The 13,428-nt window shown below is 41.6% G+C and overlaps 1 protein-coding gene across 1 annotated transcript; it reads left to right on the forward strand.

Moving 5' to 3' along the window:
- Positions 1 to 288: 288 nt before the first annotated feature.
- Positions 289 to 9,328, forward strand: LOC145774442 (glycogen [starch] synthase, muscle-like). Its single transcript, XM_082585695.1, has 14 exons — positions 289 to 432; positions 805 to 986; positions 1,387 to 1,425; positions 1,950 to 2,102; positions 2,802 to 2,987; positions 3,248 to 3,392; positions 3,456 to 3,573; positions 4,482 to 4,602; positions 4,949 to 5,115; positions 6,168 to 6,304; positions 6,645 to 6,827; positions 7,123 to 7,382; positions 8,256 to 8,333; positions 8,522 to 9,328. The coding sequence occupies exons 1-14, from the start codon at positions 375 to 377 to the stop codon at positions 8,690 to 8,692; spliced, it is 1,998 nt and encodes a 665-aa protein (XP_082441821.1). The 5' UTR covers positions 289 to 374; the 3' UTR covers positions 8,693 to 9,328.
- Positions 9,329 to 13,428: the final 4,100 nt, after the last annotated feature.

A 13,428-nucleotide genomic window follows, 5' to 3' on the forward strand; every position in this document is an offset into this window, starting at 1 on the left:
TCTTATTTGATGGACTGGTCATGATGGCTCAAGATAATCATGAATTAAATTCCAAGTGATTTTGACAAGAATTAGACGAAAACCAAATATTATATGGGATTTCAAGGTGATTTTGAAGAAAGATAAATTTGTGTCATCTACGTGCAAGAACAATGAAAGATGGAATGGCACGGAAACCTATGTGGAGTCCATCTGCTAACCAGCGTGATGGGTTGAAAGTTTGTTGTGCAGTGTGCAAATATACTTTATCGAAGTATCAAAGTGTATAATAATGTCTTTTCAGCACTTGTAGGCTCAATATCTAAGCCTGGTGACCTGTAGCACTGTAATGTGTTGGCTTTTGTTAGCAAAATAGCCAAGTTAGTTGTTGCAGAATGGAAGATGCTCCTACTTTGTTTACATTTGAAGTTGCTCTTGAAGTTGCCAACAAAGGTTTGTTCTGTAATGCTTATAACAATTTGTTTTTCGTTGCAGCTATAGTATAATATCATATATTGTGCAAATATCTACATAATACATATATACAATATTGGTCCCTACTGGTTTCCAACTAAACTGAAACTAAGCATTCATTTTGTTCTTGACACTGAGCTATATTAATTCAACAATATACTGTGTTGCTGGAATGCTGTTCATGTGACAGTTCAGTTTATTTTTTGTTTTTGTTGGCGAAAAAGAAAGACACAAAAAGCAAAAACACAATAAACACAAATAATTCGCACAAGGACAGATTGCTGCAGCTTTTAGATGACTCAATATTGAAATACTAAAATGTTGAATAAGAGATTGGATAATTGTTTGTAGTGGGCGGTATCTACACTGTACTCCGGAGCAAGGCCGCTTCCACTGTGGCAGAGTTGGGTGATGACTTCTGCATGGTTGGAATCTGCAATGAGAGATTTGTGGCAATGGAAGTGGAGAAAATGGACCATTCTTCTCCTCAGCTGAACAAAACTGTTGATCTTATGCGGAAGCAACATGTTGGAGTGAGTTTTGCAATCGCTATCGGCCTGACTGCTCGATAAAAGTTTACCTGGCTTTGCAAATAAAAAGGCCTCACAAGGATGATTTAGTTTTCAGCAGTGCTTTAATGGATGAACGAATATGTAGTCAATACCGTACCTCAAGTTGCTGACAATGTGCAGTCAACCTCAATTTCCAGATCTGCAGTGATGCATCACAGACTTGATCAGTATGTAAAACCTGTAGCGTACAGGTGGAAAGATTAGGTTTCAAATAAGGTTTACCCACTCCGATAAAAATAATACAAACTCTTTATGTTTTCTCTCTCTGAGAAACCCTTTGAAGCCTTTCATCTTGCAACATATTTCAAGTTTTCTTTTGTTTATTACAGATAAATTGTATATATATTTTTCCTGTTTATAGGTTGTCACTGGACATTGGTTGATAGAAGGTTATCCCAAAGTAAGTTTAATAAAATAATATATTGTCAAAAGTTTAAGGTAATATTTTATTTATGATGCGGTTGAGGGAACAAAACAATTCCGAATTGGCTATGTTAGACGTATTGATGATTGTTCAAAGATGTCTTGAAAGTGGCATGTCTGGTAGTGCAATCAGTGATTTATAAATAATGCCAGCAAGTTATGGTATATTAGATTAGCCTACCATACTCAGCTTGCATTGACAATATTTTGTTTGTTTGCAACATCTAGGTTACTCCTTTGAATAGATTTTGCGTTTAAACTAAACAACATGATACAACACTCTTGAAATTCGCTCTGTAACTGAAGAGAAGGTCTCATAATTAAGCATTTCTAATAAATGATTTGGCACACCGAATAGCACCTAAATGTCCTGACGCCACAGTGTGAGCAGTGCACCCATTTGGCAGGCACCTAACTGTCTGCACCCAAAAGTCGTAGACTCTTTTCCTTTGTGTGAAATTACCGGCTTTTGATTTTACAATCAGTGTATTGTTTTTTGAGGTTGTTTTGTTTGATATCGACACAGTTTGGAATAAATACAGCTCTTGGGCATGGGAAATGTTTGAAAAAACTGGAATTGGAATTCCTGATCATGATTCGGAATCAAAGCGATCCTTGTTGTTTGGATTTCTCACGGCATGGTTTCTTGAGGAGGTTTGTACATGCCCACCACAGATCACTTGCTTGCGTAATTGCCAACAAATATTTTTTTTCAAAGGCATAGGATGTGCTTGTCGTTATATTTCAAGGCCCTGTACATTTGTTTTTTTGAATTGGTTCTAGTTTTTGCAATATGTACCGCAAATTTACTTTTTTCGCAAATATTCTGAGTACCCATAAACTAGGCCTAAACATTGTGTTATATGCACAAATATATACATAACTAGAAAAATCTTAGGTATATGGTATTTCTGAGTGTTATTATATTAATTATTATCTATCAATTGTCAACCGTAATTCTCAATTTATCATTATTTAGCTTGTGTTTTGAACTGCTTACAATAGCAACCAATTGAACAAGACAAGTGTAAATGTGACATCACGGTGATAAATAGTGCTAAAAATTAATGATTTTATTAATAAGTAAAGCTTTCAGGTAAGGTAACGATTTGAAAAGCACTTCCTTTGTCAAATATCTTAAAAACTAAAGCCAATTTGAAGTAAACTACTTGTATTTTTGGAATCAGGGCCTTGAAATATTCTAAAACGACTCCCACATTTTGTACCAAAATTTTTTTGTTGGCCTGTGCAATGAGTGTGGTCATGTATCCATATATGTTCCTTTTGTTTGTTTTAACTGGTGATGGTATGGCATTAGAGAGTATCGCAGTTGTTCATTGTATTCCTTCACAGTTCCGCAAGCAATGTGGGAAGAAGTCGGTTATCGTCGCTCATTTCCATGAGTGGTTGGCTGGAGTCGGTCTTCTCATGACAAGAATGCGACATCTTGATATTTCAACCATTTTCACAACTCATGCGACATTACTGGGGCGATACCTCTGCGCTGCCAATGTTGACTTCTATAACAATTTAGACAAGGTATCGTCTACAAGGCCTTTGCTTTCATTTTTTTACTTTTGTGTTTAACTGTTCAACACTGTGGACAATTTTTCTTGCAAATGACGTTTCGGTGCAGGTTAATGATTTGACACGATTACCTGGAAGCCAAAATGTCGGCATCGAATTGTAACGTGCACCTTCAATCTGTAATTGATGGCATTTCTACCAAACCTGGTCCATATAGTCTTGTTTTGGTCACAATTTGTTGCACTGTACGACTGTACGTTTTATTTCCGTAGTTTGACATTGATAAGGAGGCTGGAAACCGACAGATCTACCACCGCTACTGCTCGGAACGAGCAACTGCTCACGCTGCTCATGTCTTCACAACCGTGTCCGACATCACCGGATTCGAAGCGGAACATCTCCTCAAAAGGAAGCCAGGTGGGTAAAGGACATGATTTTGTTCTTTCAAGATGTGCAAAAGTAACTATCATTATTTTACAGATGTTATTCTTCCCAACGGTTTGAGTGTGAAAAACTCTCAATGTCTTCACGAGTTTCAAAACCTCCATGCCGTGGCCAAAGAAAAGATCCACAATTTTATTCGAGGACATTTTTTTGGGTGAGCTTATTCGAATCAGTCTAAACGCAAAAGTGCATTGCATCATTATATCCTCCAAGTAGGGGTGTTCAATTTCGATTTTCGATTTCGATTAAGGTGGTATTCGAAATTCGTTTTCGTATCGGACATATTCGAAATTATAGCCGCCCTTTCGGCTGAACGCGGTTGAAAGTAACGCAAGTGGCGCGAAAACTGTCTTGTCGCATTTTGCAAGCAAAAAAGACTTCGACGCATGCGCATCGTCGATCACGTGACTATTACACGCTCTCGCGGGTCCAACCGTCACCTCCGAGATAACAAGGCCAATTGTCCGATTGTGACGTCACACACTGTGGATACAGATTGCTGAAGTACATGACCACAGTTAGGCTGTGCTGCTGTAGCAATTAGCAAAATGTTCAGGTGATACTCTATAAAACACAGAATGCGTTTAGGTAGCAATGTTTAGCGATTCGTGTGCAGCAAGTTATGTTAATTAAGCATAGTGGTCTTGGAACATTGATGGATTATTAAGCTATAATCGTACCTTGGTTTGGTTTTGAATTTTTATCCTCGGACTGACCCTCGGACACGCAAATTTTCATGGCGTTTTTTCGTGTTTTCTAGCGAATTTTCATGGCGTTTCTTTCAATAAAATCACATTTTGCAGTGTGGTGAATAGTTGTGATATTCGAAATCGAAATTCGGAAATCGAAAATAAATTGAATTTCGAATATTCAAATAATCGAAATTGAACACCCCTACCTCCAAGTATGAAATCCTAGTCAGGAGCAAGAATGCTTCCAGTTGTCTACAAGATTTATCCCGCAAGTCGTCGACGTGCACCCGAGCACATCGACCTATTTTCCCTCTTTACCGCTTTCATTGTTAGGATGGATAGTAATTGTGACGTCATTATTGTGTTACAGACACTTCGACTTGAACCTGGACAAGACACTGTACATGTTCATTGCCGGCAGGTATGAGTACTCCAACAAAGGAGCTGACATGTACATCGAGTGCATGAGCAGGCTCAACCACCGACTCAAGGTGAGTCGTGGCGCTATTGTGACGTGGTCCATGACCGACTTGGCACGTCATATTGCATATGACGTTGTTGGTAGGTCTGTGCTGTGTATATTTGTCGTTAAGTTTGTAAAACATACAAGTTGGCTTGAAATAAAGTCAAACTGCGCAGATTGGCACACACTTGATGCGTATCATCACCCTGTTTGGGATATAAGCCACAACATAACCAATCTACTACTTGTGAGAACTCACAGTGCTTATTAGATGAATACACTCAACGGCCTAAGACTATTCCTAACCTGCTGGAACATCTGCATGTCGCTTTATAAGACTTAGTTAGCTGAGCATCTCATTATGACTTGTGCAGATGGTGAATAGTGACGTGACAGTCATCGCCTTCCTCATCTTCCCAGCTGCCACCAACAATTTGAACGTGGAGTCCCTCAAGGGGCAAGCTGTGGTCAAGCAGCTAAAGCAGAACGTAGATGCCATAAAGGACGACCTCGGTGCAAGAATGTTTGATCTCTGTCTCAGGTGATCAACTGATCATTGCATCTTTGTGCTCATCAGATGTTTTGTGATAATTCTCATAATTTGTTATGGAAGGCTCCATCCATGCCAAACCAATCTATTGTCATGTAACAATGGCCATGGTTGATACGTATCGCTCACTGCTTGCTAATTGAACACATTGGCAAGGCTGGCGAAGTCATCCTTTTTTTTGGTCTTTAGGGACCACAAATGGAAAATCGCTACGCGGAAACCCCCGTAGTCATCCCAGTGTACATTCTGCACTGATGAGACCAATAGTGTCAGTGTACATCCTGCACTGATGAGACCAACAGTGTGTCAGTGTACATCCTGCACTGATGAGACCAACAGTGTGTCAGTGTACATCCTGCACTGATGAGACCACCAGTGTATCAGTGTACATCCTGCACTGATGAGACCAACAGTGTGTCATGTACATCCTGCACTGATGAGACCAACAGTGTGTCAATGTACATCCTGCACTGATGAGACCAACAGTGTGTCAGTGTACATTCTGCGCTGATGAGACCAACAGTGTGTCAATGTACATCCTGCACTGATGAGACCAACAGTGTGTCAGTGTACATCCTGCACTGATGAGACCACCAGTGTATCAGTGTACATCCTGCACTGATGAGACCACCAGTGTATCAGTGTACATCCTGCACTGATGAGACCAATGGTGTGTCAGTGTACATCCTGCACTTGATAAGACCAACAGTGTGTCAGTGTACATCCTGCACTGATGAGACCAACAGTGTGTCAGTGTACATCCGGTACTGATGAGACCAACGTTGTACATTGTACTTGATCCATCTGCTTTACGTTGCACGTTCAAAGAGTGCAACTCGTGACAATCGATCCCACAAAGCATTGTGGTTCTGATGATCACCAGCGGTCATCAGTTCATTCTTGAAATGCCGTTGTAAGTTGGTTTGAATCCTGGCCACGGCGCTTGTTATTATCATGCCATAGGATGCATATGGGCATTCCTCCGCTATCTTCTGAGATGTTGGCATTTTTGCTGTTTGCTCAATTTTCAAATTTTCCATCAGAGGGGAACTCCCCACCAATGAGCAACTTCTGGAACGCGATGACGTCATCAAGCTGAAACGATGCATGTACGCGAACCAGTGCACAGCCCTCCCCCCCATCGTCACCCACAATATGGCGGATGACGCCAATGACCCAAGTGAGTGTTTGCAGAGTTGCGCACTTCGGTGATGCCTGTATGTGGTCCTCATCTAACCACCTTATCACGTGATCAGATATCGGGTTGCCAGTTGAACCGCCACATTATTAAAAGCAAATTCTACGTTCATCATCAAATCCAGTGGTGCGTTTGTTGAATTTGAGATGAGATCTGAGATGTCACGGTTGAATGGACATCGGACAAGGATGATGCTCCTCATCAAGTCCTCTCCATGTGGAACCACTTGCAAGCTTCGAACAAAATCGTATCCTCATAACAATATCACTGGAGCGTGCTTGCATTGTGACGTCATGTGTTTGATCACGTGGTTGCTTTCCAGTATTGAAGCGCATTCGAGCGGCGAAGCTCTTCAACGCGAAGAGCGATAATGTGAAGGTCATCTTTCATCCTGAGTTCCTCTCCCAGACCTCCCCTCTCCTCCCCATGGACTATGACGAGTTTGTCAGAGGTTGTCATTTGGGGGTTTTCCCTTCCTACTACGAGCCGTGGGGGTACACGCCAGGTATGACGTCATTTCAGCTAATGACGTAGTGTTTGATCAAACCTTATGCTAGATTGTCGATTCATGACATTATGGGTTCGATACTCGTCTGCGCCATACGCGTTAGTGCAGTAGGACAAGGGACGCTGTTTAAACATAAATAATCACCTGGTTGTTTGTGTTGTAGTTGCCATTGAAACACGTTTGTTGGTGTTGTCGGTTAAGTTTGTTGTTAATTCTAAGATTTACTGGCATGACCCGGATTTAAACCCGGGATTTTTGCTCCATTTGTAACGCCTGTGGCTGCTTTGTTCAGCGGAGTGCACCATCAAAGGGATCCCGAGTGTGACCAGCAACTTGAGTGGGTTTGGATGCTTTATGCAGCATCATCTCAGTGATCCAGAAGCTTACGGGATCTACATCGTCGACAGGAGGTTCCGTGGAGCGGATGAGTCTTGTACCCAACTCACAGACTTCCTTTACAACTTCTGCAGGATGTCCCGAAGAGAGAGGATCGTCCAAAGGAACCGGACTGAGAGATTGAGCGAGCTCCTGGACTGGTCCAAGCTAGGAATGGTAACGAATAGCTAACAGCGATTTTATTTCCACTCCTGCAGCACACTGGGATGCGTTCTGCGGATGCTGTGCGTTGTGTTGATGGCTACTACGATGACACCAAAGTCTTGCGAGTGAATTGGCGAGTTCACCTGAACAAGCTAATCCTTTGGCTTTTCTTGCTTGCAAGTGATTTCTAGCTATGTTCCAATGGCGATTATAGTGCTCGTTTTTTAATCATGCAATCCTGGTTTGACTCCCGCCTTTTAAGTTGGTTGTTGGTAGGCGCCGCTCAAGTGTAGGTAACTCAGGGCGTAGTTTGGGTGTTCATCAAGATAATTATCGTTTCTAGCACTAGTTGCAACGTTCATCTGATGAAAGTAAAAGCAACAACAAACAGGATGGTTTATTGCTTTACTGACGTTCATCCTTCATCCTGACACTGACTTCATCCTTACAGCAAATAACATACAAATCAAAATTTCATGATACGCGAAACGTCAGTGAAGCAATAAATCAACTTGTTTGTCTTTGCTTTTACTTTCATCAGATGAACGTTGCAACAGTGCAAGATAGACGTAGCGAATAAATAAAGTGGGCGTAGTTGCTGAAGGAAAGGCGGCGGAGAAAAAGGAAGAACTGGCTCTCCTACTCTCATTATTGCCAGAGGCTTAGTACAATGGGAACCTTATCATTCCCAACGCTTGGAACTAAGCGTGAAGATATCTGGACCAAAATGTTTCAATGTCGACTTTGCTGGTTATGGAGCCCCCAATAATTAGCAGGAAAACGTTGAGTGTTTTACTGACATGGTTTCGTTATTTGACGTTCTCTGAGGGTTTCTATAGTTGCGTTGATTATGACGCTGATATCGATGCTATCTTTACGTCACAGTATTACGCCAAAGCCCGCCACCTTGTGATCGAACGAACCCGACCTGACTTCATTGAGCAGACGCGGCCCCCCTCCCCGGTGAGTATGTTCCTCTATAAACATTACTTCGAGTTGGTCTTTTAAACCGTGGACGTAGAATCAACAACTCTGTTCCATGGAGCATTGCTGGCGTCAGGTTTGTCCGGAGAGGCCGCTTCATCCTCCTCTGGCTGCGTGCTGGCGCCGTGATCGAGTTGCAAGTTTTCAGTTGGAATTATTTTTTTCAGACTGGATCCGTGCGACTCCCTCGACCTTATTCTGCTCCCAGTTCCCCATTCTCCTCTCAGGCGGCCTCCCCCTCTCAGTCTGACGATGAGGAGGACACACCAGACGGTGACAGTGTATTACAGATGGGGAAGAAGTCGCATACGGGAAGTGTAACGAGTAATGTGTCCTAGTGATGCTCTTCAAAATATGCGATGCTGACCCCCCCCCCCCCCCCCTTCAACAAGCGGATACTCCCACACACTCTGAGATCCGAATGCTTTGATGCTGATCGTGCCGGTGTTTTACTACTGACATTGATAAACGGTTCCTGAATCCCACGCCGTGTATCCTCCATCAACCTTGCTCTGCAGAGTAGCTCCCCCGACTCAGTTGATGATGTTGGTGCTTGTTTGGTTTTGGGAAGAATAAGCACAGACATGTGACTGTGAGGCCTTTTGGAGAAGTTCATTTAATTTGAATCTCCAAAGTTTTTAGGAAATTTTTCTAAAATTTTAATACTGTCGCCTTCTAACATAGAGTGTTCAATTCATAAAACATTTCTTCGCGGAAATTCTTAAGTTCCAAGTATTTAACCGCCATTGTTGTGTCAAACAGTTCTTGATTCGTCATATTCCAAAAGAGTGATGTGGTTACGTATTTACCTATTACGCCACAATTACCTTCCCATCAGGAAGTTGCAATCAGTCACTTGTATAATGTCTTTTCACTTCTGAACGTTGCTTCGGTTTCATTGCAAACCATGTTGTGAGCTTTGCTTGCTTGCCTTTGTACAGTGCCAGCCATCATGTGGTGTTCATCATTACAGACCACTGATGGTATTGACATGGTGATTGCCTAAGCCCCGATAGCTCAGTTGATTTGCGCGTGTGACTTCGTGGACGAGGAAACTTCGAGATCAAGCGGCGCTAGTTCGACTCTCGGGTTGTACGCTTGAGCAACGCATTCTAAGGACTGCTTTCCATTCAGCGGCACCTAATGAATGGAATAATTCCTCGGCAACAACACTTCAACAATCGGAAAACTTTATCCTGTCAATCTCATTGACCGGCCCTGCGTCAAGAGCCTCTACATTTTACAAATAAGCGAAACTACCAGGAATAACCTACCAAGGAATTGTCAAGTCAACAAATGAGATTTACTGCTCAATTCGAACTTGTTTAACTGTAGGATTTGCTGACTTGCGACATGCCAAGCTTCGGCCAGTTGTTACTTGCCTAGTTTCATCATTTGCCAACTTTCAGCCACTTGCTGAAATGTTGCTAGCTTAGTTGTCGCTTGTCAACTGCGGACTATAGGAGACTCCCATAAGATCTTTGTTATCCAACCATCAGATGAGGATCGGACGATATTCTTGGATTGTGCAACGGTTGCCAGAGATCATGTTACGTTTCCTTACTAACTCCAGAATCATCTCCATAACTACCTCACTATCGACGACATTGCTTGTTGTAATTGTGAATATGCAGGGACGCAGCTACCACAACACAGAGGCAATGCGCTGTAGCTCCTAGATGTGTTTGCATTCTAAGCGCCCCAGAACTCTCATTGACGAGAATGTGCAAACAGTGGCTGGAAGACAGCGAAGAACAAAGAGTTGTAGCCTATGTAAGTGGCGGGAACTGAGAGTTCTGCAGCACTTGATGCAATATATGTCATAATAGGCCTACGCTCTTTGAAGAGGACATCCTTCCAAGAGTGACGTGGGACGGTTGTTACAAAACAAACATAACTACAAACTTCGTCAGTGACGAAACTTCAAATAAAATACGTCACTTTTTCCTACCAAATTAACCCAACTTCATTAAAAAATGGCGCAACAGCTCAAGACAGATCTATAAAGAGAAATGCAATGACGTTTTATAGCTGGCAAAATGTCTAACGCAATTATGTAACCACCCACAAAAATGCGAAATTTTCAGCAAAATGAAAATTTTCAGAAGCTGAAGGAATAGTTTAAATGACTCCAAATTTTTTTCTTCGGTTAATTAAATATATCTAAACCTAAACAATATTGTATCTACCCAAACTAAAAATATTTTTGGAAAAAATTGCGTTTTTGACCCCATTTTTCGAATTTTGAGCCCCATGAGGAGGCTGAAGACAATTTATTACGAATCTCAAATTTTGTCATGAGTTTTTTCTCACTCATTGGCACCATTTCCCCACTACCTCGAGAGAATTAAAAAAAAAGTTCAAAAACGAGCCACCCTACTCTAGGCGTGTGCGCTAGAGCGACGCTTTTCAAGGACTGCTTTCCGTTCAGTTGCATTTAGTGGGTAGGCTAATTCAAACGACAGTCAGTAACTTCTTCCTGTCAATATCCGGGCCGCGAAATTTTTTTTCCCACGAGCTTTTTGTCTCATTGATTCTAGTCACTCTAAAAGTAAGATTTTCCGAAAGTGTTTTGAGAGATTGGTTGATTCAGATTGCGAAATAACTATTTGCCAATGAAATTCTGCAATAATAATAAAATATAAGCTTTCTCTAACCCTACTTTTTTTGTAAAGCTTTTGTGCACCGCAAAAATTAATTTAATGAAAAAGAAAGTTTGACTTCGACGGGTGTCGAACCCTCGTTCTCACGAACACTAGGCAGAGGATGAAACCACTGAACCAACCGTGCCAACCAGAAACTGTTGCATTCACACGGTTTTAAGACAAATTTTTACCAAAATATGTAAAAGAGACAGAAAGTACGAGGGAAAAAAAATTTCTCATCCGGGCCAGTGGTGCAAAACCTTTACAAGTATTTATTCTATAAAAGGTTTTCTCTGCTCGATTCAAACCAACCTGCGATCGTTGCAGTAGTAGCTCAAGCGTGCTTTAAAAAATAACTCTTTCTATTACAAGATGGCGCCCTTCAGCAGATACCTTCACATTATTTTTATGACACCTTTTTCCATGACGTATAAATCAATGACAGGCTATTGGATATCTAGGCTACGTGTTATGGAGAAACTATCTTCAGAAGGATAAAAACAATGAAAAATTATCACAGGTCCCTACAGAACAATGTAGTAAAGTTCACGTTGGGTTCCCACATAAGAATGAATGGAAAAGCCTACACAGCCACAAATCAGAGATTAATAAGCAGATTAGATTTAAGCCATGAACACTACAACAATCTACTTTCGAAAAGGCATGAAGAGGAATTGAATTGTTCCCAGTGTTAGTTGGGAGAATTTCATGCAGTTAGATTTTATTGCAATAGTCGTCTCCGAGTGAATGCTGGGCGGCAGTTGCGCTGAAAGTCAAACAAAATATAGTCGATGAACCAAACTCTATAAAAATAACTTCAATTGAGCAGCAGCCTTTGAAAAACCGCCATCAGTTTGTCAAAGAATGATATCAGGCCATGTTGAAGGAACAATGCGTAACACTAAGTCAATATCCGACTTCATTTCATAGTTAGGTTTAATAATTTCAAGTCAACATATCATAACAATCATCATCGTGTCCATGACCTCTGCGTCGCATTGTTTTCGAATAGAAGCGAACCACGTTTGTGTTTGTTTAAGCAGCCAACCCCTGCGCTGAATGACGTAGCCTACATCGTGTGACCGAATTCGGAAATAAAGCTGCAGATTTACATTCAACATTCTGTTCATGTGTTTAAGCTACCGGTAGGCCTACTTCTTTTTCGCCGTGTTCCTTTATAGGTCTCTATGGTAACGTTGGGTTCTCGGTCCCAGTCTTCGCGAGATCCACATCTCGGTAAAAGTTGTTCAAGCAGCATTGTTTTGTCTCTTGGCGTCAACATCATTATTGAGGATGTGGCCGCCTGTGCAGACTATCATTAGAATAATGAACGTAATTGAACAGAGAGTCGAAGATATCAATCCTTTTGTGAGGTCATTACCATTGATGATGTCATTACAAAGCCGGATGCAATATTTTCATTGTTGTCATTGCAAACCAGCACAAGCAAACTAAATCTGTTGGGATTCTAACATTTCGAAGCAGAAACCTAACGGGAACCTTCAAGTCACAACAGAAGAAATGCGTTCTTGCTTATACGCTACATTTCACGCTATAGGCTACATTTGTACGCTATAACCTATAAGCTACATTTGTAGCCTACCTTATAGGACGCTAGGTCAAAGTATTTTAAGAAGGTCGTACATTTTCTACACTTCCAACATTTACTGCATGTCTCTTCTCATCGTCGGCTTCAGCTCGTGTCCGAGCATTGGTTTCGTCTTCAAATTGAATTTGGTTTTGGATGGTGATGTCGTATGTGGCTTTGGGGGCCCAGTCTATGATGGAAAAGACGTGGGCAAAAGTCACATTGTATGGAGGGTGGGAGACGTGGTAGTTTTAGCTTTTCTTTTCTAGTGTTTCGTTTTTCTTGGGCTTTTTGTATCCTGTTTTTTTTTCAAAAATTTCCGTTCCTTCCCTAATTATTTTTCTCCAAAGTGATCTGTCACCAGCAAGTAGTTTCCATGAATCCAGATCAATGTTTGCATGGTTGAGGGAGACTTTCAGCTGATCTTTGTAGGCCTTTGGTCTTCCGGGGGGTCTCTTTCCTGTCTCTAGTTCACTATAAAGCATTATTCGTGGAAGCCTCGTTGGGTCCATTCGTATGCATGCCCTGTCCAGCGAAGGTGGTGTTGCAATATGGTGGCTTCTAAACTGGGTAATTTGAGAACAACTACTTTTGTTTCAAACAAACTTTTCATTCACTGTAGGCCACGCTGCTGTAGTGTTGGGATCGTCCTAACCAATCAGACCTTACTCTGCCAAGAAACCAACACCACTTGTTACAACTTGCCCCACCATTAACCTCCACCGGGAAGGCGGCACATTCTTCATATTCAGTTTGATATGACGATTATTAATTTAGGTTAAACACCTCAACAAAAACGGAATTACAGTCAACTCCGCTTAATTCGGACACCGGATAACCC

This window comes from Aplidium turbinatum, chromosome 1 (assembly GCF_918807975.1).
Source record: "Aplidium turbinatum chromosome 1, kaAplTurb1.1, whole genome shotgun sequence".
NCBI lineage: Eukaryota > Metazoa > Chordata > Ascidiacea > Aplousobranchia > Polyclinidae > Aplidium > Aplidium turbinatum.